Source organism: Lampetra fluviatilis, chromosome 14 (assembly GCF_964198595.1).
Source record: "Lampetra fluviatilis chromosome 14, kcLamFluv1.1, whole genome shotgun sequence".
Lineage (NCBI taxonomy): Eukaryota > Metazoa > Chordata > Hyperoartia > Petromyzontiformes > Petromyzontidae > Lampetra > Lampetra fluviatilis.
In genome coordinates, this window is record NC_136288.1 from 12,872,425 (window position 1) to 12,896,053 (window position 23,629).

The 23,629-nt window shown below is 46.3% G+C and overlaps 1 protein-coding gene across 1 annotated transcript; it reads left to right on the forward strand.

The window, feature by feature from the left end:
• The first annotated feature begins 20,702 nt into the window (after nucleotides 1-20,702).
• LOC144935780 (ankyrin repeat domain-containing protein 16-like) lies at nucleotides 20,703-23,090 on the forward strand. The gene is made up of 3 exons (XM_078862522.1): nucleotides 20,703-20,725; nucleotides 21,216-21,355; nucleotides 22,891-23,090. The coding sequence occupies exons 1-3, from the start codon at nucleotides 20,703-20,705 to the stop codon at nucleotides 23,088-23,090; spliced, it is 363 nt and encodes a 120-aa protein (XP_078718648.1).
• Nucleotides 23,091-23,629: the final 539 nt, after the last annotated feature.

Below are 23,629 nucleotides of genomic sequence, written 5' to 3' on the forward strand. Positions count from 1 at the left end.
CGTTCCAGTTTGTTTTGTTAACCAACATGCACTGACCAGCGTGGAGAAGTATGGCCGAACACCGGACCCCCCCCGTCTTCCCTACGACCGACATGACGTGGTGGAGCAATGGATCATGCGTTCTGATCACTGCGCGTTGGTGAAGGCGGTAGAGCACAGACGCGGGTAGCATACAAGTACGGTACAACAAGCCCTGGTATTGTACCACCCGCTACTGCCCGCTCATCTTTGGCGACGTCTTCTTGCTAAGGTGTTCGCCCATCCAAACACTATCCAGGCTCATCGCCTGCTTAGCTTCCGAGACCTGGTCAGATAGGAAGCATTCCGCGGGTCATTTGTTAATTAGTTACTGCCGATTGTTTTTTTTATTTCGCTCAGACGCCCTTCATGAATTATGCATGTGCAAAGTCAACACGACTTTGTTTGGTGATCTAAAAAAAAACGAATCACTTGATAATGCCAGTAAAAAGCCACCAAAGGCGGACTTGGCTTTAAAACGTGTAAATACAGACTCCTCTCCGCATGGCGCTGGGAGCTAAGCTGCTCTGCGCGCGACAATCGCACATGAATAATACAAGTGCCTGCCAATACGGGGCCATCTTCAAGCACGTGTATTGTATGAAGAGTTTTCAAGGACGACGATGATGATGATTCTAAAAATGATGTACTGCTTCACGCTAGATTATAGTGCTAGTACATTGATGATGATGATTATGATGTCAGTAAATTGAATCTAAGCAAGCCTGACACTGCTGATGAGACGCTGAAATGTCGACACCGGTTCTCAATTTTGCCGGCGATGAACCAACACGGATGAAATTATACACTTATTGAAAGCCGGCTGGCTGATGGGATTTGTAAACAAAACAACTTGTGTGGAGGGACAGATATAATCTTGTTACCTATATTCTCACTACGACGCTCATGATGCTTGTATGCAAATCGGGGGTCTCTTCGTCACAGTACTGTTTCTGCTGCTGCTGATGATGACGATGATCGTTTATTTATTCTCTCTCCGAATAAAATGGTCATGATGATGATCAGCATCATGACTTCGCTGATATCGTGATATCCCAGCCAGGATAATGATTTCGTGACACCTCAGGCCCGATGATGATGATAATGATGATGATATCAATTGAATGTCTTAGGCCTATCCAGAGCAAAATGTGCTGTCTTATCAAAATAACTTATTATGATGATGATGATGATGAAATTGCCATACCTCTGGCATCGTAATGATGATAAGATGACATTCTGCCTCAGACGGATGACTATGATCATCACGACGACGATGACGAAGGGTGATTAATGCAGTTTCAAGCTTAATAAAGATAATGATGACTGTTGTGATGACTGTGGTGATGATCAGTGCAGTGACTGTGGTGATGATGGATGTGGTGATGATGAGTGTGGTGATGATGAGTGTTATAATGATGACTGTGATGATTACTCTGGTGATGATAATGATGATTGTGGTGATGATGATGATGACTGTGGTGATGATGAATGTGGTGATGGTGAGTGTGATGATGATGAGTGTTATAATGATGACTGTGATGTTGCCTCTGGTGATGATAATGATGATTGTGGTGATGATGTTGATGTTGATGATGACTGTGGTGATGATGAACGTGGTGATGATGTTGATAACGACTGTGGTGATGATGATTGTGGCGATGTTGATGATGAGTGTGATGATGACGATGACTGTGGTGATGATGATTGTGGTGATGATGATGATAATGATTGTGGCGATGATGATGATGACTGTGATGATGATGATGATTATGACTGCGGTGATGATGATGATTGTGGTGATGATGATGACTGTGGTGATGATGAGTGTGATGATGAGTGTGGTGATGATGAGTGTGAATGTGTGCCGCTTAGACACTGGTACAAATAGCGGGAAGGTGGCATAGGCAAGGCCTTCACGTCTCACTGCATTTTCTTTCGAATTACTTTTTTTCTTTGATGGTTTCTCTGTTTTCATTTATTGACGTATTGACGTGTATTTGATATTTATTGAGTTATTTTTCTTATCAAATACTAATGTTTGCGGCCGCTGGGCACACTGGAGTAGGTGGCACGTGCTTAGTCGCCACAAACCCTCCCGCGGCGAGTGGGATACTGAATGTTGTGTTCCGGGCGCCGCGACATTGTGTCCGGGTCACTGACCCGGACAGACCCCCCCCCACCGGGTCTGAAATAACGAAGCCCTGCACATTACTACTGCGGGAGGAGGAACAGGAGATATGTCAGTGGCTCTGGATAATAATAATAAAGATCAAAATCCTCGCCAGGCAAATGCGTGCGTCACTTTCAAGCGCGCCCATTAATAATGCATCCCTTTAATTAGGGAGATGAATTGAGGGCTGGGGGAAGCATCTCGAAGCTCGGAGCTCCTCTTTCCGCGTGCACGGTAAGGGAGACGAGAATGGGACGGCGAGTCTCTGCATTATGGATTAGAAATTAAACCCAGCGGTGGCTGGGGCTGGGGGGTGAGAGTGGTGGGTGGAGGCTTGAAGGGGGAGGGGGGAGATTCAACGAATGTTTGCAGCACATGCAGAGAGTGACACAGACGCACGCAGACAGACACAGTGACACAGACAGGGACACAGACGCAGACAGACACAGTGACACAGACGCATACTGACACAGTGACACAGACACAGTGGCACAGACGCAGACAGACACAGTGACACAGACAGACACAGTGACACAGACACAGTGACACAGACAGACAGTGACACAGACGCAGATACAGTGATACAGACGCATACAAATACAAAGATCCCCCGTATAGCCTCAACAGACTGTTGGGGCAAGTGTTGTTAGCGAATAGCACCTCCGAAGGTTGAGATGGCACACGAGGGAGTGGGTCGCCGGCACCACTCCCGGCCGCCTTTGTCTCCCTAGTAGCCATGTATAACACATCGCCGCAGGTATTTATTAGAGGCAAAGTCACTGGTGTTGGCCGTGAGCGGGAACCGAACCAGAGTCGTCGGCTTCGTGGAACTGTGCTCTCACCACTGCGCCACCGCTCCCCTCACTGGCAATTTCCCCACGAGCACAACCACACAAAGACAAAGATCCCCCGTAAAGCCTTCAACAGACGGTTAGGGCAAGTGCTGTTAGCGAGTAGCACTTCTGAAGGCCGGTTTTACTGCACACAAGGGGGTGGGTGGCCAACACCACGCCCGGCCGCCTTTGTCTCCCCAGTGGCGATGTTTACACACCGCACCGGGTACTTATTTGAGGCTGAGTCGAGCTAGGGGGAGGCACAGGACCTGTTCAGATAATCGTCACTGATGTTGGCCGTGAGCGAGAATCGAACTCGGAACTCCGGGTTCGTAGCGCATCGGGTTGACCGCTACTCTATCACTGCCCTCTGACACAAAGGCAAAGATCCCCCGTATACCCTTGACGTACTTTTCGGGCAAGTGCCGTTAGCGACCACCACCAACAACGGCCATTCGCCACTAATCGGCGGTGATGTCAGCACGGCGCTTGTGCCAGGCTATGCGCACTTTTAGGCCACGTGAAGTATCGAAGGCTCGCTGGCAGGAGGTCAAGGGACAGACCCAGGTGCCATGGGTTGACTGAGATGACTGGCAGATGCACCACCTGTAACACACACTCTCTCTGACGCACACACTACCTCTGTCTGACACACAAAGACCAAGATTCCCCATATAGCCTTAACATACTTTCGTGGAAAGCGCTGTTCGCGAGCACCTATGAAGTCAGGCACGACACACGAGGGGGTCGGTGGCCAGCACCACCTCCGGCCGCCTTTGTCTCCCTAGTAGCGATGACCCACGTGCCATGGCTTGGCTGACTGAGACGACTGGTGAGATGTAAAGACAATGACACACACACCACCTCTGACACACACACACGCACACATTCCCTCTGACACACACACACGCGGGCGCGCAGCATCTGCCAAATGGGACAGTTTTGAGAATAATGATGATACCTGGGTGGCCCCTCTACCCCCTCCTCGTGTGCGGTGGAGGAGGGGGTCTCTCTCGTGCGCCCGTGGGGTTACAGCTGCTGCGAGGAGGCGGGCGGGCAGAGGCGATCCGGTGGCCGGTCTCATTGTGCGTCGCGTCGGAGTCGGGTTCGTTCAGCCGTCTCTCGTCAATAATGCAGCAGCCAGCAGCAGCAGGACCTCTGCTACTGCTGCTGCTGGCTGGCTGGTGGAGGTGGTGGTGGTGGTGCTACGGCGACTCGGGTTCGGTTCCCGCTTACGACTAACAACATCGGCGACGATTATCTGCACCGGTCCTGGGCCTCCCCTAGGTCGACTCAGCCTCAAATGAGTAGCTGGCGCGTTGTGTAAACATCGCCGGCTAGGGAGGCAAAGGCGGTCGGGCGTGGTGCTGGCCACCCACCCCGTCGTTTGCTGTCCTGGCCGTTATAGGTGCTCGCTAACAGCACTTGCCCTAACAAGCACAAATATTATACCCGAACTGTGGACCGCTATTGAACACAGGCAGTCTGGGACACATTTCCAGCAAAGGTTTTATTGTTGACAACCAAGTCAAACGAGTATTCCTGCCCACACGAGCGATGGGGTAGCGCCCTGGGACAGTGGTGGAAATTGCCCCTTCGCAGGCCCAATATGCCCAGAAGATGACAGCTAATGACTCGCCACAAAGCGGTACGCACTTTATCGACCCCGGAATGATGTTAGACTGTTAGTACACTGTGTCAAAACACTAGCTCCTGTTTTTTTTTTAAGTTAAATATTACATTACATCGAGCATACCACGTGATACAAAGTGCACGATTTTCAAATAATAAAAGTTACTGCCATGTCAATGCACCGATCCACGGCTGTGTGATAGTAACATCCACACTTCGTGTCGTTCGTTGAAGGGGGGGGGTTGACCATACTTCACCACACAAGTCGGTTCAAGTTGGTAAAGGGGAGACGGGTGGGGGGCAAAACAGGATCGGGTATCACTCGCATCAGATGTTCGCCGTGGCCTGGAATCGAACTCAAGCGGCTGGATTCACAGCGCTAATCAATGCGCCACGGCTCCCATCTTGAACAACACCAATTGACATAATTACACGTTTTATTACCGTATTTATCGGCATACATTATGGTACATGACAACAGAAGGTTCGGAACCTCTCTCGCTTTCATCGGCTATTGGGGCATAGAGCCGCGCTGTTTGCGAGCGGCTATGAAGGCCGGCACGGTACACAAGGGGGTCTGTGGCCAGCATCACGCCCGACCGCCTTTGTCTCCCCCCCAGTGGCGATGAAGCCCCGCTTCCGTTCCCGCTCTCTCCTTTTATATCATCATCATCGTCGTCGTCAACGATTGCAATTGTAAAGTGTTAACCGGTGTATTACATCATCATCGCCATCATTGCCGTCACCATAATGATACTCATCACAATTGTAAAGTGTGGGTTAGTATCTGACATCACGATCATCGTCGTCGTCGTAATAATAATCTTCATCAACCACACTTATAAAGTGTCGGTGAATGCACGACAACATCACCATTTTCAACATCAGCCAGTCCTTATCACCATCAATTCGTTTGGTAAAGTGTCAGCCAGTATATGCTATCATCATCATCATCATTCTAAGACACCACGAGTTAACTTGCAGTATCATCATCATCAATCACTTTGGTCAAGTGTCAGCCAGTATATCAAATCATCATCATCATTCTAAGACAGCACAAGTAAACTCGCAGTATCATCATCATCAACCACTTTGGTAAAGTGTCAGCCAGTATATCAAATCATCATCATTCTAAGACAGCACAAGTTCACTCGCAGTATCATCATCATCATCAATCACTTTGGTCAAGTGTCAGCCAGTATATCAAATCATCATCATCATTCTAAGACAGCACAAGTAAACTCGCAGTATCATCATCATCAACCACTTTGGTAAAGTGTCAGCCAGTATATCAAATCATCATCATTCTAAGACAGCACAAGTTCACTCGCAGTATCATCATCATCATCAATCACTTTGGTCAAGTGTCAGCCAGTATATCAAATCATCATCATTCTAAGACAGCACAAGTAAACTCGCAGTATCATCATCATCAACCACTTTGGTAAAGTGTCAGCCAGTATATCAAATCATAATCATTCTAAGACAGCACAAGTTCACTTGCAGTATCATCATCATCAATCACTTTGGTCAAGTGTCAGCCAGTATATCAAATCATCATCATTCTAAGACAGCACAATTAAACTCAGTATCACCACCACGACCATCAATCATCTTCTTGGTTCTTTCGGTAAAGTCACGTAGAAGGGAAGTAATAAAATAATAAAAAAATAACAAAATAATAACAATAAAACATAATAAAAATAATTCTCACGACGTTTCGGCCACAACACGTCGTGAGAATTATTTTATTATGTTTTATTGTTATTATTGTATTACTTCCCTTCTACGTGACTTTACCGAAAGAACCAAGAAGATGAATCCCTGCAGTCACGAAAGCTTTAAATCGAAATTTGACCATCAATCCCTCATCCCTCCTGCTCCTCCTGGACGTGCTGCTCGTGCTGGATCTCGATCGCCACCGCCCTGGATCCGCGCACGCGGCGCGCGCGCTCCTCTCTCCGCAGCTGTCGCTCCCGCCTCTCGCGCAGCGCCTCCGCGCGCCTCGCCGCCGCAGCCTCCTCCGCTGCTGCTGCTGCTGCCGCTGCTGCTGCTGCCCCCCTCTCGTCGCCCGCGCTGCCCCCCGCGCTGCCCCGCGTGCTGCCCGCGCTCAGGATGAGCCTCTCGAGTCGGGCGGGAGGACGACCCGATGGCGCGTCCGTCACCTGCATCGGTTGGGTGCGGGGAAGGAAAACAATCATCGTCGTCATCATCGTCGTCATCATCGTCACGATCATCACCGTGATTTTAACATTGCCATTGAGTGTATCATCATCGTCATCATCGTCATCATCGTCACGATCATCACCGTGATTTTAACATGGCCATTGAGTGTATCATCATCGTCATCATCGTCATCATCGTCACGATCATCACCGTGATTTTATCATTTGCCATTGAGTGTATCATCATCGTCATCATCGTCATCATCGTCACGATCATCACCGTGATTTTAACATTGCCATTGAGTGTATCATCATCGTCATCATCGTCACGATCATCACCGTGATTTTATCATTTGCCATTGAGTGTATCATCATCGTCATCATCGTCACGATCATCACCGTGATTTTAACATTGCCATTGAGTGTATCATCATCGTCACGATCATCACCGTGATTTTAACATTGCCATTGAGTGTATCATCATTGTCATCATCGTCACGATCGTCACGATCGTCACGATCATCACCGTGATTTTATCATTTGCCATTGAGTGTATCATCATCGTCATCATCGGCATCATCGTCACGATCATCACCGTGATTTTAACATTGCCATTGAGTGTATCATCATCGTCATCATCGTCACGATCATCACCGTGATTTTAACATTGCCATTGAGTGTATCATCATCGTCACGATCATCACCGTGATTTTAACATTGCCATTGAGTGTATCATCATCGTCATCATCATCATCAGCAGTAGCTACAATATCATCATCTGCAGTAGCAGCAAAGGTAGCTGCAGTATCATCATTTTCGGCAGCAGCAGCAATAGCTGCAGTGTCGTTTGCATCAACAGCAGCTGCCGTATCGTCAACATCAGCAGTAGCAGGAACAGCAGTTGCAGTATTATCCGTATCACCACCAGAAACAACAGCAGTATCATCACCATCAGCAGCAGCTGTAGTATCGTCATCATTGCGGACAGCATCATCGTCGTCGTCATAGTCATCACCCCTATTTGTCTTAACAGATTGCGTCCAGGCCAGGGTCCGCGTGCAGTCACCCTCCACACCAGGGCGCCAAGATGACCACGACGACCCACTGTGTATGGACGTGCTCATCGACAGACCGTGTCTCAGGGCCCTCCCTCCACACTGCTTGCTGAAGCGACTGCCGCCAGACTCAGCATGACTAGCAGACGATAACAACACGTAATAATACATAATAATAATAATACAATCTCCTAAGACCCCGGGAGCCAGTGACGTCACGACCTCGCGAACGGAGTGTCACCCCTCACCATGACGTCAAAGGCCTGCCCCCCCCGCACCACGCGGGGGGTGCTCTGGATGAGACCCTGGGCCCTCAGCTCCTCCAGGATGTCGTTGGCAGCTGCACGCGGCATGGTCCCGGGAATCGGACCATCGAGTGGCCGCCCTGGGATGTGCGGGGGGGGAGGACGAGAATGATGGGGGGAGCAGGGTGTGACATCACTTTCATTGATCCTATCACTGTTCATTGAGGTCATTGAGGTCATTGTCACGCATTTGGGTGGGAGGGATGACATCACCTCCATCATCTCTGGTGATGATGGAGAATGTATACCTGAGCCCATGAGGGTGTCTGTATCCAATGTTTTTTTTTATTTGAATCCAATATTCATTTGGTTCTATAGGAGGTGGTGGCCGAGTAGCTCATGGTTCAAGGAAAGGTCAGAACCCTAAGCCAGGATCGTCGAATGTCTGGGTTCGAATCCAGGGTTCAGCCACCCGCTATTAAATTAGTGTCTTGGGTAGGTTACCAATGGATACACCAAAGAAAAAAAAACACGTTGAATGTGACTAAATCCGAGCTCTGATAATTGTTAAAACAAATACGTTTTAATTGATATGCCATGCACACACTTTGCAATACCAATACAATGTGCACGCTCATGGGTTTTAAATAGGTCTGTCGATGTGATCGAATGAATAGTTGCATCGCATCAGGGAAATATAGTGAGATGAGAGGTAGGAGAGTGTGTGGAGGGGAGGGGAGTGAGATGAGAGGGGAGAGGTAGGAGAGTGTGTGGAGTGGAGGACAGTGAGATGAGAGGGGAGAGGTAGGAGAGTGTGTGGAGGGGAGGGGAGTGAGATGAGAGGGGAGAGGTAGGAGAGTGCGTGGAGGGGAGCAGAGTGAGATGAGAGGGGAGAGGTAGGAGAGTGAGTGAGTGGAAGGGAGTAGAGTGAGGTGAGAGGGGAGAGGCAGGAGAGTGCGTGGAGGGGAATAGAGTGAGATGAGAGGGGAGAGGTAGGAGAGGGAGGGGGGATGGAGGTGAGTGAATTGGAGGTCTCTTGTGACCCTGCAATAACCTTGGCTGTGAAATCGATGGTAACAATTTGGCGCTGTAACTATGTTGTAAAATACGATGTGTGGTTAGTCCTTATTACAAACATTACGCCCGGACGCGTATCCTTTAGCACCGGGCATGACAACCTGATTCCAGTTTCCTGGCGAAACGCCGCACTTGAATTGGAAATGTCGTGGGTTTACTCTCCAACACACCGGTGTACTGATTGGCTGTGTCGGGTGGTAGCGGGTTTAACGACACATTTATATTTATGCGATCTAACCCAAAATAAACCTTTAGTATGGATAACCTGATCCCAGTTTGTTCACGAGCTCAGATCAGATGTTTTTCTTATCAGTACCTGGGGAGGTGGCGTAACTTTAGCGGTTCCAATTTCTTTCTGTGGCCGACAACAGGGAATCATTATCTGATAACAAATTGAAGCCGGCATGTGCGCTGGCGTCACGATAATTTTTTTTTGCAAAAATTGAGCGTTTTACACCGCAAACAACTACATGCCCATATGTATGTTGAACTTCTTTCGCACTGTACAATCGGGACTACACGTGGCAAGCATCGGCCCCTACTAGGGACACGTGGCAGGACACATTTTGAACGAGAGACACGAGACTCAACGAGGCAAACAAGCAGAATAAAAACATATATATTATTATAAAGACTAAAAAAATATGTTTTTTTTATTTTAGGAAGTAAAGCCCACTGAGCTATGTAGCTATTTTTCAGAAGCGACCTGGCCACAATTTATAGCTCACCGAAGTGGCTTATCACGTATAAATGTATAGCAGCCAAATACTATAAACGCGTGATGATTCTAAATGTGGAGGGGAAAAACCGGAGGACCTGGAGGAAAAAAAACCTCCACACCTCCAAGGAGGGAAAGGGGAGAGAGAACATATAAACTCAAAAAACACATATTATTTGGGTCTTTCGGTAAAGTCACGTAGATAGGTTAAAAAAAATAACAAAACTACGACGTTTCGATCGCAACACAAGCGGTCGTCATCAGGAAAATGGGGTTAGCTTCTAAAGGCAAACTGTTTATAAAGGTTTAAAATGGGCGTAGCCTAAATGTCAGCAGCGTGGGCGGGGCAGCTAATGTTAATGTGGGTGATGGGCAACGACCGCGAAGATAGTGGGTTTCCATCAATTAAAGGGCTGCCAGGTAAAAAGAAGATGGGTACAAACTTAGCAATCATTGGAAGGACGTTATCAACCAGTTTAAGTCATAACTGGCTGTGATGTTCCCATCCTGCCACCTTCCGATGTTAATTGTTATTTTCGACTCTCCGATTTTACATGAACAGGTTAAATTTCTCACACTAACACAGCCAACTTCGCGCGCCGACCTAGAGGTAACATAGCACTTCAGCGTGCTCGCCATGGAGACCGCTCACCGATCTCCCATTAACATGCTCATCTCTCACATTAACATAGCCACCCCAGCGTGCTCGTTGTGGAGACCGCTCACCGATCTCCCATTAACATGCTCATCTCTCACATTAACATAGCCACCCCAGCGTGCTCGTTGTGGAGACCGCTCACCGATCTCCCATTAACATGCTCATCTCTCACATTAACATAGCCACCCCAGCGTGCTCGTTGTGGAGACCGCTCACCGATCTCCCATTAACATGCACATTTTTACCTGGCAGCCCTTTAATTGGTGGAAACCCACCACCTTTGCGATCGAAACGTCGTAAGTTTTTGTTATTTTCTTTGAACCTATCTACGTGACTTTACCGAAAGACCCAAAGAATATGAATTCCTGCAGTCACGAAAGCTTTAAGTCAAGATCCAAATACACAGCAGGCATCGAGGGGTCACGATCTAAACCCACGACCTCCTGTACTGCCATGCGAGGTAGTGAACATCTCGCCACCGTGGCGCGGTGGGCAACGTACTGCCAACTTCCCCGGGCGGTCTTCTGTCATCGCAGCCCAGGCCGCTGTCCACCGTCACGGCCGAGTGCGCGGATGTGGCCGATGCTCCGCGATCTTCATCCTGCACCTTGGACTCGCGCACCTCGAACCCGCGACAAACACAGGGACCGCACGTTACCGGAGTCATCGCAGTCACGAAAGCTTTAAATCGAAATTTAACCGCCACTACGGGGTGGGATTCCACAAAACTTTAAGATCTTTCAACAAGCTCCGGGATAAGAAGGCTTAGCTAATCGAGTCTCTCACCTTTCTGAAGAGATGCCGCAACTCTAAGGTAATACCAATCGCATGTACACTAACATCTGCTGCTGTAACTTATTCTTTTGTCAAGGTGCTCTTCACCCCCTCCATCCCAGCTTAAATAGTCGCTCCAAGCCTGGGGCTTGTCATTCAGACTCTGTCTCCTCGACAGACCTGTTCTCCATCCTACGTGACTTTACCGAAAGAACCAAGAAGATCCTCGAGGGTGCTTCGAAAAAATGTTAACACTTAGATGGGACGATCGTTTTTAATGGAAAAAGAACGGATAATACACTGAGTGAAGAAGACTGCTCCAGTGGTTTTAATTATAGCCAACACCGATGAATAATGGGATAACCACTTGACCTGAGCGGGTTGTCATGTAATCAATTCTTATTGGCCATGCAAATCCATCGGCAGCGCTCTGTTTTGCGACCTGCGGTGGTATCAATATCGGCTCTGGATCGTGGAGCACATGCACGACACAGAGGCGTGTTTAAGAATGACAATGATCACACATTGACTCCGAGATCGTACACACGTCTCATCTTATTTGATAGTCATGGAGCGCCTTACGTTCGGGAGACACCGCGGGTTGATTTGGTCGTAAGCATTGCGAACTAAAGATTCGCACCGACTCCCCGTACTCTCCGGACTACCGTAGGACGCATACCCCACCGTCCCCCCTCCCCCCCACCTTGCATTTGGGAGTTGCGTCTTATAATCCGGTAGATGGGTGTTGGAGTGAAGTCATACATAAACACAGAATCCTAATGCTGTCATTTAATGCGTCATCATGGTGCTGGCCACCCACCACCCCTCGTACGCCGTGCCGATCCTCATAGATGCTTACTCGCTGAGAGCACTCGCCCCCCAAAAAGTCTGTTAGAGGCTACACGGAGCGGCAGGGGGTGGGATCTTTGTCTTAGTGTGTGACCAGGTTTGTATAACTTGACGCCAGACACACATTCGGGGCGCGTCTTACTTTCCGGAACGTCCGACGATGCGCAGAATGTACAGCCAGGTCGCGGTGTTCTTGGTTGGATACGTCGCGTACCCTTCGCTTGTCATTCCATGCCACGTTTTGCTCATCACCGGGCCCCACCAAGGCCTTCCTCGATGACCCGCAGCCCATGTCTGAGAAACGTAGTCAGCGAAGGACTTAGGCAGGCATCGGCGGTGTCCTAGTCCGGCAGACAGAGTACGTGGTACAGACACACACACAGACAGATGTGCAGATATACTCATAGAAAAAAAAGATGTCTCGTTCTCCTCTGCTGCTCCCACACACTGGAATAATTAATCAGACAGACAATTGCCCTCTTTTATATATCTGTACCTTCATATAAAAAGTGCAGTATTTTATTCTACACGTCACATCAGCCACGTGACTTTGTGCCAGCGCATAGTTTAAGCAGCATTGGTTCAACGCAAGCAAACTCGTGGCCTCTTTGACATTCACTGTCTTCATCGGCAGAGTCAGGCTTGCTTGAACCAATACTGGCGAAATGCCAGATGTTACAGGCAAGGACTCTCTCTCTCTCTATTTAAGATGATGGGTCCTGGTCGGGAAGTCACTTTCCCCTTCACCGTTCGTGCTGTCGATGCCCGGACCCTGTTCAAGTCCAGGCTCACAAACTTAATTTTGACTTTCAATTTAAAGCTTTCGTGACTGCAGGGATTCATCTTCTTGGTTCTTTCGGTAAAGTCACGTCGAAGGGAAATAATAAAATAATACAAAATAATAAAATAATTCTCACGACGTTTCGGCTACAACGCAAGCAACCGTCCTCCTCACGGCTGCTTGCGTTGTAGCCGAAACGTCGTGAGAATAATTTTATTGTTTTATTTATTATTATTTTATTATTTCCCTTCTACGTGACTTTACCGAAAGAACCAAGAAGATTAATTTTGACTGTAAGTCTTCTCAATATACAATACACATGGACACTTGTTTCTGCACAGCATCTTTAGATTCGGTCACGTTTGGACGCTGTGTGAATCCAACTTGCAACGTTCCATTATTGTACACGGACACGCGGAGGCACAGAGAGACACACAGACACAAATGATTCACAAAGTGACACACAAAGCCACGCAGATACGCACCCACCGAGACACACAGACACATACGGAGACACGCACAGAGTCATGCACGGACTCAGACAGACACACAGACGCACATAGCCAGTAAAATCCACAAAGACACACACATACGGTACACAGATCCATTCCAACATACAGAGAGCATACAAATGCATAACTCATAGAGACAGGGAGATGCAGAGTCAGGCACAGATACATACACAGACAAAGGCACACACACACAACACACAAGCACAGACACAGAGCCAGCTGCACAGACACACATCGACACACAGAAACACGTAAGCATGCGCGCAACAACGCACGCACAGCCACACAAAAAGACGCAGAAACACACGCACGCACGCACACGGAGCAGACGTCCGATCTTCGCGCTTGCCACGGCCAACTCTAAACCTTACACTTGCACGCGTCCAGCCGGGCGAATCGCCCGCTGCGTCGCTCTGCGTTTGAACTCGTCAAGAAGAAGAACAATTCGCATTCCTCGTCCCCTCTACCATCTCCCGCCGCTCGGTTGCATTCTCGGGATCCACACGGACGCCCTTTCTCGTTGCCCCCGTCCGTTGCCACAATAGATGACGTCGCCTTTCATAAACTTTTCAAGCGTCGTCGATGATCGCTGTCGCAATTAGGGGGCCTCGAGAAACGAGGGCGCGCATTGTCCCCCCCCCCCTGGTCTCCAAGACGAACAATGTCCCCTACCCCACCACGAGAGTGGTCAGTGGCGTAGTAACTAACTACATTATCAGCGGTGTAACTAACTACATGTTCAGTGGTGTAACTAACTACATTATCAGTGGTGTAACTAACTACATTATCAGTGGTGTAACTAATTACATTATCAGCGGTGTAACTAACTACATTATCAGCGGTGTAGTAACTAACTACATTATCAGTGGTGTAACTAACTACATTGTCAGTGGTGTAACTAACTACATTATCAGCGGTGTAACTAACTACATTATCAGCGGTGTAACTAACTACATTATCAGTGGCGTAGTAACTAACTACATGTTCAGTGGTGTAACTAACTACATGTTCAGCGGTGTAACTAACTACATTATCAGTGGCGTAGTAACTAACTTGTTTTCGCTTAACTCGTTTGCTCAAAGATGCATTACTCAGGAACGCATCTGCCGCGTTAAACGAGGACGCCCTTTAACGCCGTATGCAAATGATATGTAAATGAGGTGCTTGACACGTGGGGTTTCACGTTATGCAAATGTGTTGGGTCACGTGCGCATCTTGTTCCCGCGCAATCGAGGGGAACAGGTGGCGTGACAGCGAACTTAGTAACACAATACCGTCGTTATTATTATTCCATTGAAGTAAATTGACATTTTATTTTGTTTAATGTTATTTTACCAAGCAACGGATAATTGATAGTTAATTATTTGCCGCTGATTGCCGCTTTATTCAACCAGGTAAGCAGGCCCCACGTGAAGGCGACGCGCGATTCTTGAACTTGTAAATTAAAACCGTCGTAACGATTTAGTTTGGTAACTTCTGCCATCGTTAATGTTAACATTGCCTTATTTGAAATGTGGTTGAGCTATTTTCCCTCAAATGTGTCGTTTGATTTGAGCTCCGACGCGGTTGGAACACGATAGCTAATCCTGCTAATCCTATTGTGAATAACGTGTGATTATAACTACAGGGTAGACAGCGTTTAATTGAGCTATGCATCAGGGAAACAATTACACAACTTTACAACCATTAACAAAGCCCTCTTTGTCAAATCCACTGCTGGATGAGGTGCATCGCTCATGCGGTGTCGTTCCTGGGGTTGTTTGACCATACTTCACCACGCTGGTCGGTACAGGTTGATAAACCTCGTGTCAAAAGTGGAGGCGTAACTATAGCGGCTAATCAAAAGATATCTGTTTAACTAACGATGACATGCATCCTCAAGTTCAAGTTCATTTATTAGGTGTAGCCCTGTGAGCCATTCGGCTCTTGAATCGGGTGCAACCGCAACAAACAAAAACATGAACAAAAAAACATCTTAAAGTGACTATGTGACTAAGTGCAAACTGAATATCCATGAAAAGACCGCAAAATATTGCAGAAAAAGCACCGTACACCAACACTGTGTGCAAAAATCCCAGTGGGATGCAAGTCAAACAACAATAACAACAACCACAAGACAACTTAGATTAAGGCCATCAGTCTAACTCTGTACGACAACAAACAAACATGGCCAAACCAAAAAACTTTTCGAAAATCACCAAAATAAAGCCATAAAAGCAATGAAACAGTGGTCATAGGAACTGTGACCGAATTTTCACAATAAACGACGTAATACAACATGTACTACCAAACTCTGCGGCCATAGCTGGCTGCATGAGTCACTCCACAACAGCAGGAGCATCAGTCGGAGTATCAACATTTTTCAATGTACCTTTAAGATCAGTACACTAAATCAAAACACAGATCATACTTTGCAGCGATCCGGAGCGAAACATTGTATTTTAGGCCATGACGTCCTATAGCCACTAGAGGCCGCTATATTCAGCCTGATTTGCCAAAAAAAACTAATCCATTCAATCCCTAAAGTGGAATCACTGCCACGGGGAAGCGTTTTGCATTATTATTGCTAATTATTTTAATGATGGAGTTGTCTCTGCTAATCGATGTTGCCAATGACATAAAGTGATCGTTAGATTAATTGGTGTTGAGTTAACTCATTCCTGGCTCGGCAGTTAAGGTAATTGCCTCGAGACGTCACCATGGCAACGTTACCTTTTTTTGTAAAATTAGCATTTGTATTGTCTCAGCTACGTGTTTTAATTTACTAATAAATGATGTGCCGCATAATGTGAGTGGTGAGTGTTAGCGCCTAAGTATATGTGACGTGTTTGACTTGCGTTAGGTGAGTGGTGAGTGATTATTTAATTTATTATTTTCTCTTTATACGTGACTTTATCTAAAGAACCAAAGAGTGAGTGGTGAATGTTGAGCGATGATTGTCAGGTGAGGCCCAGGTGAACAACATTTGAGTGTCACTTCACCATGTCCATAAGACGGCCTGTCCTCATGTAATGTAACGTATGCCGCTGTACTTATATTAACCTCTAGGTTCGGCAATTGAAATCAGACAATCGTGGAGAGAGAGGGAGAATGCACGAGGAAATTACAATGTCAGAGCCAACTGAGATGCAGGTAAATGAATAAAGCATTCCTCATGCCTGCCCCACACTAGTAAATGGTCCAAAGCAATCCAAAGATAAAGATGTGGTTATGATTCACTTTGCTGGCAAATTTTCCATTTTATCTCCCATCACCAATACACACTGGCTTACGAATAAGGATGTGAATCGACTCAACGTATTCGAATTAAACACTTACTACGATCATAGTAATGTACAGTGCTTTGGACAGCTACTTATGGATGAAGGCCATCTGGCGCTCTGGCGGTCATGGCGCTTTGTTTAACCATACTTCACCACACTGGCATTCAAATGCTGGAGTACGAAATGCATCTGTGCCAAAATTTAATTGATCAATTTCATCGTACGGTAATTTTTAATTTCACTTATACTGTTAAAAAAGTAAAGGTGTAGTCCTACAATGTCTTGCTCATGGCACCACTGGCCGTAGACTCTCCACTCAAGGGATCTTTAGAGAACCTTTCTATAGGGCATTTTGCCTATTCTTCCACCCTGGCTAGACATAGAGGTAACGTATACTGTACTTCTTTAACTGACAAACTGATGGAACATTCCATGCTCTTGGCCACAGTTTTTTTCTTTAGGGGGTCCATTCCAACCTAGCTTCAGAACTCCCCTTTACCACTCACCGTTTAAGCGTAAGCCAAAGGCACGACGAATTCCCCTACGCACACTCTGCCAGGACTCTGAATACCTGGCAGCCACAGCAGCAGGGCACTGCCCAAAGGCTTAGAGGACTGAGCTGGTAGGGAACTCAGCCAGGGCAGCATGTACACGCTGCGTAATGTGTGTCCAGGGGTCAGAGTTAGCCCCGATGTTGTGATTGAGTATACTCTTTGGTTCTTTCGGTAAAGTCACGTAGGTATAAAATAATATAAATCACGACGTTTCGATTGCAACACAAGCAATCATCATCAGGTGGGAAAACCACAGCAAGATGATGATTGCTTGTGTTGCAATTGAAACGTCGTGATTTATTTTATTCTATACCTACGTGACTTTACCGAAAGAACCAAAGAGTATGGATTCCTGCAGTCACGAAAGCTTCAAATCTAGATTGTAGTGAATGACGTTTGAGTAATTAGAAATGTGACCTTTCTTTCAAAGCAGATGAAATTACCACGTGATTCGATGGTCAGAATGCTGTGCTGGCACTGCTTTGATCCCTGGTTTGAATCTGGGTTTTGGCAACCCATAAGTAAACTGGGTACTCGGGTACGGCGAGTTGATTGGTACTAGCCTAGCCACTACCACACAAAAAATTCCGATGAAATCAAACAAATATGGCTAACTTCCAGGTCAAGCTAAATTCCAGGATTTACTGCCATGTGATAAACCTATCACTGAAGCAAGGCGTGTGGGGTTGTGCGGCACTCGTGTCAATAAACATGTCCCTTGAGATCTCAGAAGTAGTTCTGTGAAATCCACTTCCATGGGCTGTTATGCACTGCGCACTCGTGATTATCTATATTATTAGTTGCGCCTTTATAAATATAACTCGTTAGAGTTCTGAATTTTGGAACTCTGATGAAGTGTTTCGATTTTTTTAAAAGATGTTTAAAAGTAAGAATCCATTAGAAGCATTAAACCAAACGGACACTGTTTCATGACAGGATGCTGAGAGCACAATTGGAATAGAATTATAGAAACAAGACGAAAATATATATATTTGTAATGGTGACAGCTGTTCACAGCAATCGCTGGTTCTAGTCCGTTTTACTGGGGGGCATGGATACACACGCACACAGAGGGCTCTCTGCTTGTTTGTCAGGAGGGAAATGTCGCAGTGGAATCTGATCAGATCCGGAAGAAGCTGTTGAGCGGAGAGACTTTGAGGACCAGCGCTTCTTCCTCTAGCTCGTCCACTGCCTGTAAGTGTAATCACAGTAATACAACTGATGTACATTTGTGAAGTGGTGCATTTCATCCGTAGGTCCCAATGCGCGACTGTGTATGAAAAGCCAGGAAATAAACAGAACCTCCAGGGCTAATGGCCATAACTATGCGATTGATAAAGGGCAGTTTAAAGTGGTGAGTTTTCAAGACAGACTTAAATATAGCAAACAATTCTGATTGTCTTATTAGCAAAGGCAAAGCGTTGTTCCAAAGCGTGGGAGCTGAACTGGCAATAGCCCGATAACCCCATGAAATGAGTCTTGACCTCAGAGTACTTAGAGGAAGGCGATCTGAAGTTGTCGAGGACCTCGTGTGGATCTTTCTTCATTCATTTATAGGACGACTGATGTGTGTGTTCACCACCTGGCATGTAACAATTTTTCCTTCTCAATAATTAGATGAATCGCCACAGTTCAGGAATCAATCCATTTTGGTTTTGTTTTACCTACTAGATTGTATTATTATTTTTTCTTCTCATGTATACAGTCATGTATACAGTTGCCTTCTCAAAAAATTGAGCTCACCTGTTTGTGTGGATATTTGTTGTGCTGCCCAGCCTTGTACTAATTTCGGTTCTCAAATTATAAGCAGAATTGGCAAACAAACATCTTCATTAAATCAGTAGCAGTATGATAATAAGCCCAACGATATTGACAGCATGTGCAACGTTGCTGATCATTCTTTTTATTTATCTTAAAATGCTTAAAACAGCTTTCTACAATGTTTTTGATGAACCGTATGATGGACTGAGCTACTTGGAGACAACAGACAACGACGCTGATGTGAATACAACTTTCCTGCAACTCTTTGACTCTCAGTCCAGACGAGGACAGAGGATTTCCGAGGTTGGTATTGCCGACGTTGGAGGGAGCTTGCAAGTGTAGCACTTTCATAAAACTACCACATTTTTGGGAGGCTCAACCGGGACACATGGTCAGCTGGCAACCCCTTCCTCCATCAGCCTGCTAACCACTCTCAGACATTGAGAGACTGAGCTCTTTCTGATGTTGGCCCAACTTCTCATAGGCCAAACCCACTCCTCTGCCAACCACGACCGCTACTCAGATAGCACTGCCCTATGCACATATCAATCATACGTGAAGACAAAACGTTTAAACCGAGGTTAAAATCCCGATTTTCACAAAAGCTTCTGGGTATCCTTTCTGAAATCAGGACTGTATTGTCAACCAGGATGTTGAGCAGCTTTACCCTGTCGGCATCGCTACATTAATTTTGTCATCAAGCTACATGCCAAGGGCAAAATACATACGGAAGTGCTATTGATCGACGTCTGAAAATGGCCAAAAATCTATTTCCATTAATATAACACTGGCAGTAACATTTATTGATCAACACAGCGTGGAACGGCGGGAGGTGATGGAGCCATGAGCTCAGCAGTTGATGTGAGATGGATGATATTAGAACGGCGTCAAGCCCTTGTGACGGTTCCAATTTATAAAAATTGCATTGCAGCTGTGTAGAATTTATTGTTTGTAAACTGCTGTGGAGATTTAATATAACACTAATGATAAATTGTTTACACGTACATGTCTACCCTGTGCCCCAACTCTTTCCCTCCATGGATTCTCGGCCTACTTAATCCCACCGCAAACGTGGTGAAATTTCAGATTGGAGTGGATTATTTGTAACGTGATAATTTACTCCCACCCAGCGACTCCGTGAATTGTCACGATTCAGAATCGCAATTTGATTAAATAATAAAATCTTTATTGTCTTGTTTTTACTATCTCATTTATATTATTTTGTTGTTCGGTTTCTCTTGTGCAGTTTTGTTTGCTGTATTGGCCTGAATATTAACATCTTGTACCATTTGCATGCAATTCTCAGAAATTGTAAAAAAAAAAATCCATGCATTGATTTGATGCAGTTACCGTGAGTTTAATAAATGTAGGTTAATTCCTTAATCGATGCACCGTTACATACCTAATGCTAATGATGACCTAGCCAAAGCTGAAACATATCTCTTACCCCCATTAGGTGTCAGAAATATTGAAAAAACTAGTTTCAATATGGTAATACTGACACATTTTTATTGTGTGGAGCTACAACGCTGTTGGTACTGACACAATGTGTTCAATAATTTCTACACAGGGCAACTTTGACTTGTTGAACGCTCTGCTGGAACAAGGAGCGAACATTAACTGTGTGGACGAGTATGGCCAAACCCCATTGCACAAGGTACCCAATCGCAGCACAACGGATGTGTGTGTCTCGTTTACATTTTAAACCAGCGGTTCTCATCCTTGTTGGCATGGCAACCACCCAACTCAAGACCACTGGTCCAAGCATCTCCTCCACTCCCTCCAGCCCCAAAAACACAACTAAGGTGATTAAGGTCACTTTACACGGGGAGATCACATATCCATGCCTCTAGTCAACGCACCGTTAGGCATTTGTATCATGTGTGTGTATGCTTTTAGTTGCAAGGCATTTGTATCATGCTGTGTATATGTGTGTTTTCTCGCCGCAATGTGTCACTAACGTTCCCCGCATACATTCAAGATTTCTCCTGCACGGCTCCATGCCCCTGCTTGCGCATCCCCCCCCACCCCCTCCCCGGCTCAAACCCATAGGTTTACAGCCACTGTTTTAAACATCTGCCGGATAAAATTACATGATAATGTTGCTTAATACGAGCGTGTTCCTGTAACTCGAAGGTTGCACGCAGGCAGCAGCTGGACGTGGCAAAGTTTCTGATTGAAAAGGGTGCCGACGTTAACCTCGGAGACAAATTTGGTCGGACGGCTCTACACATTGCTGCCACTGTGGACTGCCCACGTTTGGTGGAGCTTCTCATTGACAGTGGAGGTGAGTCTCGAATGGCCACGCTACACGATGGCAAAAGTGGAATAACCTACGGTCCCCGACTTCATTTCACACGGCCCCACAACTTCCATTTCGTACGGTCAGTGGATTAATTTTACATGGCCTGTGGCCGCATGAGACCTACCCATTCTAAATGGCCCACATGATATCCATCACTGCAAAAATCTTAGCTATACTGATCAGTTGCTTGAGGGGAATATTTACAACCTGGCAACACTATCAATCTGGTAACACCATCAAAGCCCCATTCAGCACCTTATGAAGGAAAAAAATAACCCGTAAAAACAAAGTTTTTCACTATAAATCCTTTATATGCGTGGCGGCTAGAGTCCTCTCGTCCTCTGGCTTGAGATGGTTGCCACCTATGGGTCAGATGATTGCCTGCCACCATTAAGCAATTGGTAATTAAATATAAAAACAAATTCCTAAAAAGTGTAAAGTTATGGGAAAAATTTTTCACGAAAATAAATTGTCACGCACAATTAGTCTGTGTGCAAAATATCAGCTCGATTGGATCACGGGAAGTGGGTTAAAAAACGACTGAAAGATTTGCACGGTCGTAAGCGCGCAAGCAAGTGAATTTAATATAAAGGATTTAAAAAGGTTCCCATTCCCTGCACTCGGGCAAGTTTAGAGCAAACATCAAAATTAATGAAAATAAAATTAAATAAAACAAATAAAATAAAACAGAAAAAACCTAAGAATATGATTCCTTGCAGTCACGAAAGCTTCAAATCTAGAATTAAGTTTAGAGCAATTTATCGCGAAGCAATTGTCACCGCAATGGCTTTACAACGAGCGCTTACAGAATATACAGTTTTTAATCACAGAGTATATCACCTGATATTGACATGTGGCTCATACATAGTTGTTGACAAAGTAAATGGCAATGCAGCTGAAATATGTGTTTATAAGCATGGGGAGGTGCATGCTTGTAATCGCACTGAGAGACAGGAAGAGAAGCACGTGGATTGGAGAACATATTCAAGTTAGAAACATCATATTGACTTGATAAAAGCAGGCTCGAGATGGACGTGTCCTGAGAAGGGTTAATGTTTGGTAGTCGGGAATCATGACCGAGTGACAGCCAAAGAAGGGAATACATTTGAGAGGATATCCACCACAAGAGACTGGGTGATTAAATCATCGCAGGACTGTAAGGGTTGGTGACGACCTCGGGGGCTCTTCATTCAACAGTGGATAGATTATGGCTGCTGCTGATGTTGCTGATAATGATGATGATGTGTGTATCTTGAACTTCTTTCGCACTGTACGTAGCCAAATGCGCTAATTAGAAGTGCGGGGGAAGGACAACACAACACAAAAAACAGTTCTTAAGAAATTATTTTTCAATCTACATTTAAAAGTGCATAGCTCCAGTGGCTTCCTAATATCGGGAGGAAGAGCATTCCAGACGGCCACAGAAGCACACCCGAAAGCACGCGATGCAGATGCCACCTCACGTACAATACCAGTGTCCCACCGTGTGCGTTGCACTCTTCACTCATGGGCGTTAGTGGACACAGAGGTGCGGACGGAGGGAGAGCAGCAGACGGCAGTGCACTACGCGGCGCGGTACGGCTGCACCAACACGCTGGCCACTCTGCAGCACCAAGGAGCAGACCTGGCCGCCTGTGACTTCAAGAGGCGCACCCCGCTCTTCTTGGCTGCCGCGCAAGGTCAGCCAGCGGCTCCCAGGCGTTCTCGCCAGTCTTGACAGCCATGTGACCAACATTTCTTCTTGAAGGCTGCCCCCCCCCCCCCCCTCGTGTGATGATGAAGAAAAGGGTCACTTGAAGGGATCTCAGAAGCGGTTCCTGTAACGTCTCCTTCCGTGGGTCGTTCTTTAAATGACACCCGAATCTCTGTAACACGGGTTGGGGTTAGGGTTTCTAAACGAATCTTGGAATGTGACACTTCTGTGACAGTTTCATTTGGTCAAAAAAATTATATATATATTTTTAGTAAGAATTTAAATTGGTGAATTGATGCATTATTATATGCCTCATGTTCTTCCTCCACCCCTGCCAAATGCTGCGTGTGTCTGGCTGTCTGCATGCGTTTCTGTGTGTTTGCGTGCATGTCTGCCTGTGCGTCTGCCTGCATGGGGAGTGGTTAGCGCGTTGCTTTACAAACCCGGAGACCCGAGTTAAATTCCCACTCACAGGCCTCCCCTAGTTCGACTCATCCTCAAACGAGTACCATATCTTGTGTGGTGTGTAAACATTGCCACTAGGGAGACAAAGGCGGCCGGGC

What these genes read in the sequence shown, in the direction of transcription:
- LOC144935780 (XM_078862522.1), top strand. Translation starts at nt 20,703, where the DNA reads ATGGCCAAACCCCATTGCACAAG. An exon ending in GCCAAACCCCATTGCACAAG is followed by an intron (nt 20,726 to 21,215) that starts GTACCCAATCGC and finishes GGTTGCACGCAG; the next exon opens with GCAGCAGCTGGACGTGGCAA. An exon ending in GCTTCTCATTGACAGTGGAG is followed by an intron (nt 21,356 to 22,890) that starts GTGAGTCTCGAA and finishes CATGGGCGTTAG; the next exon opens with TGGACACAGAGGTGCGGACG.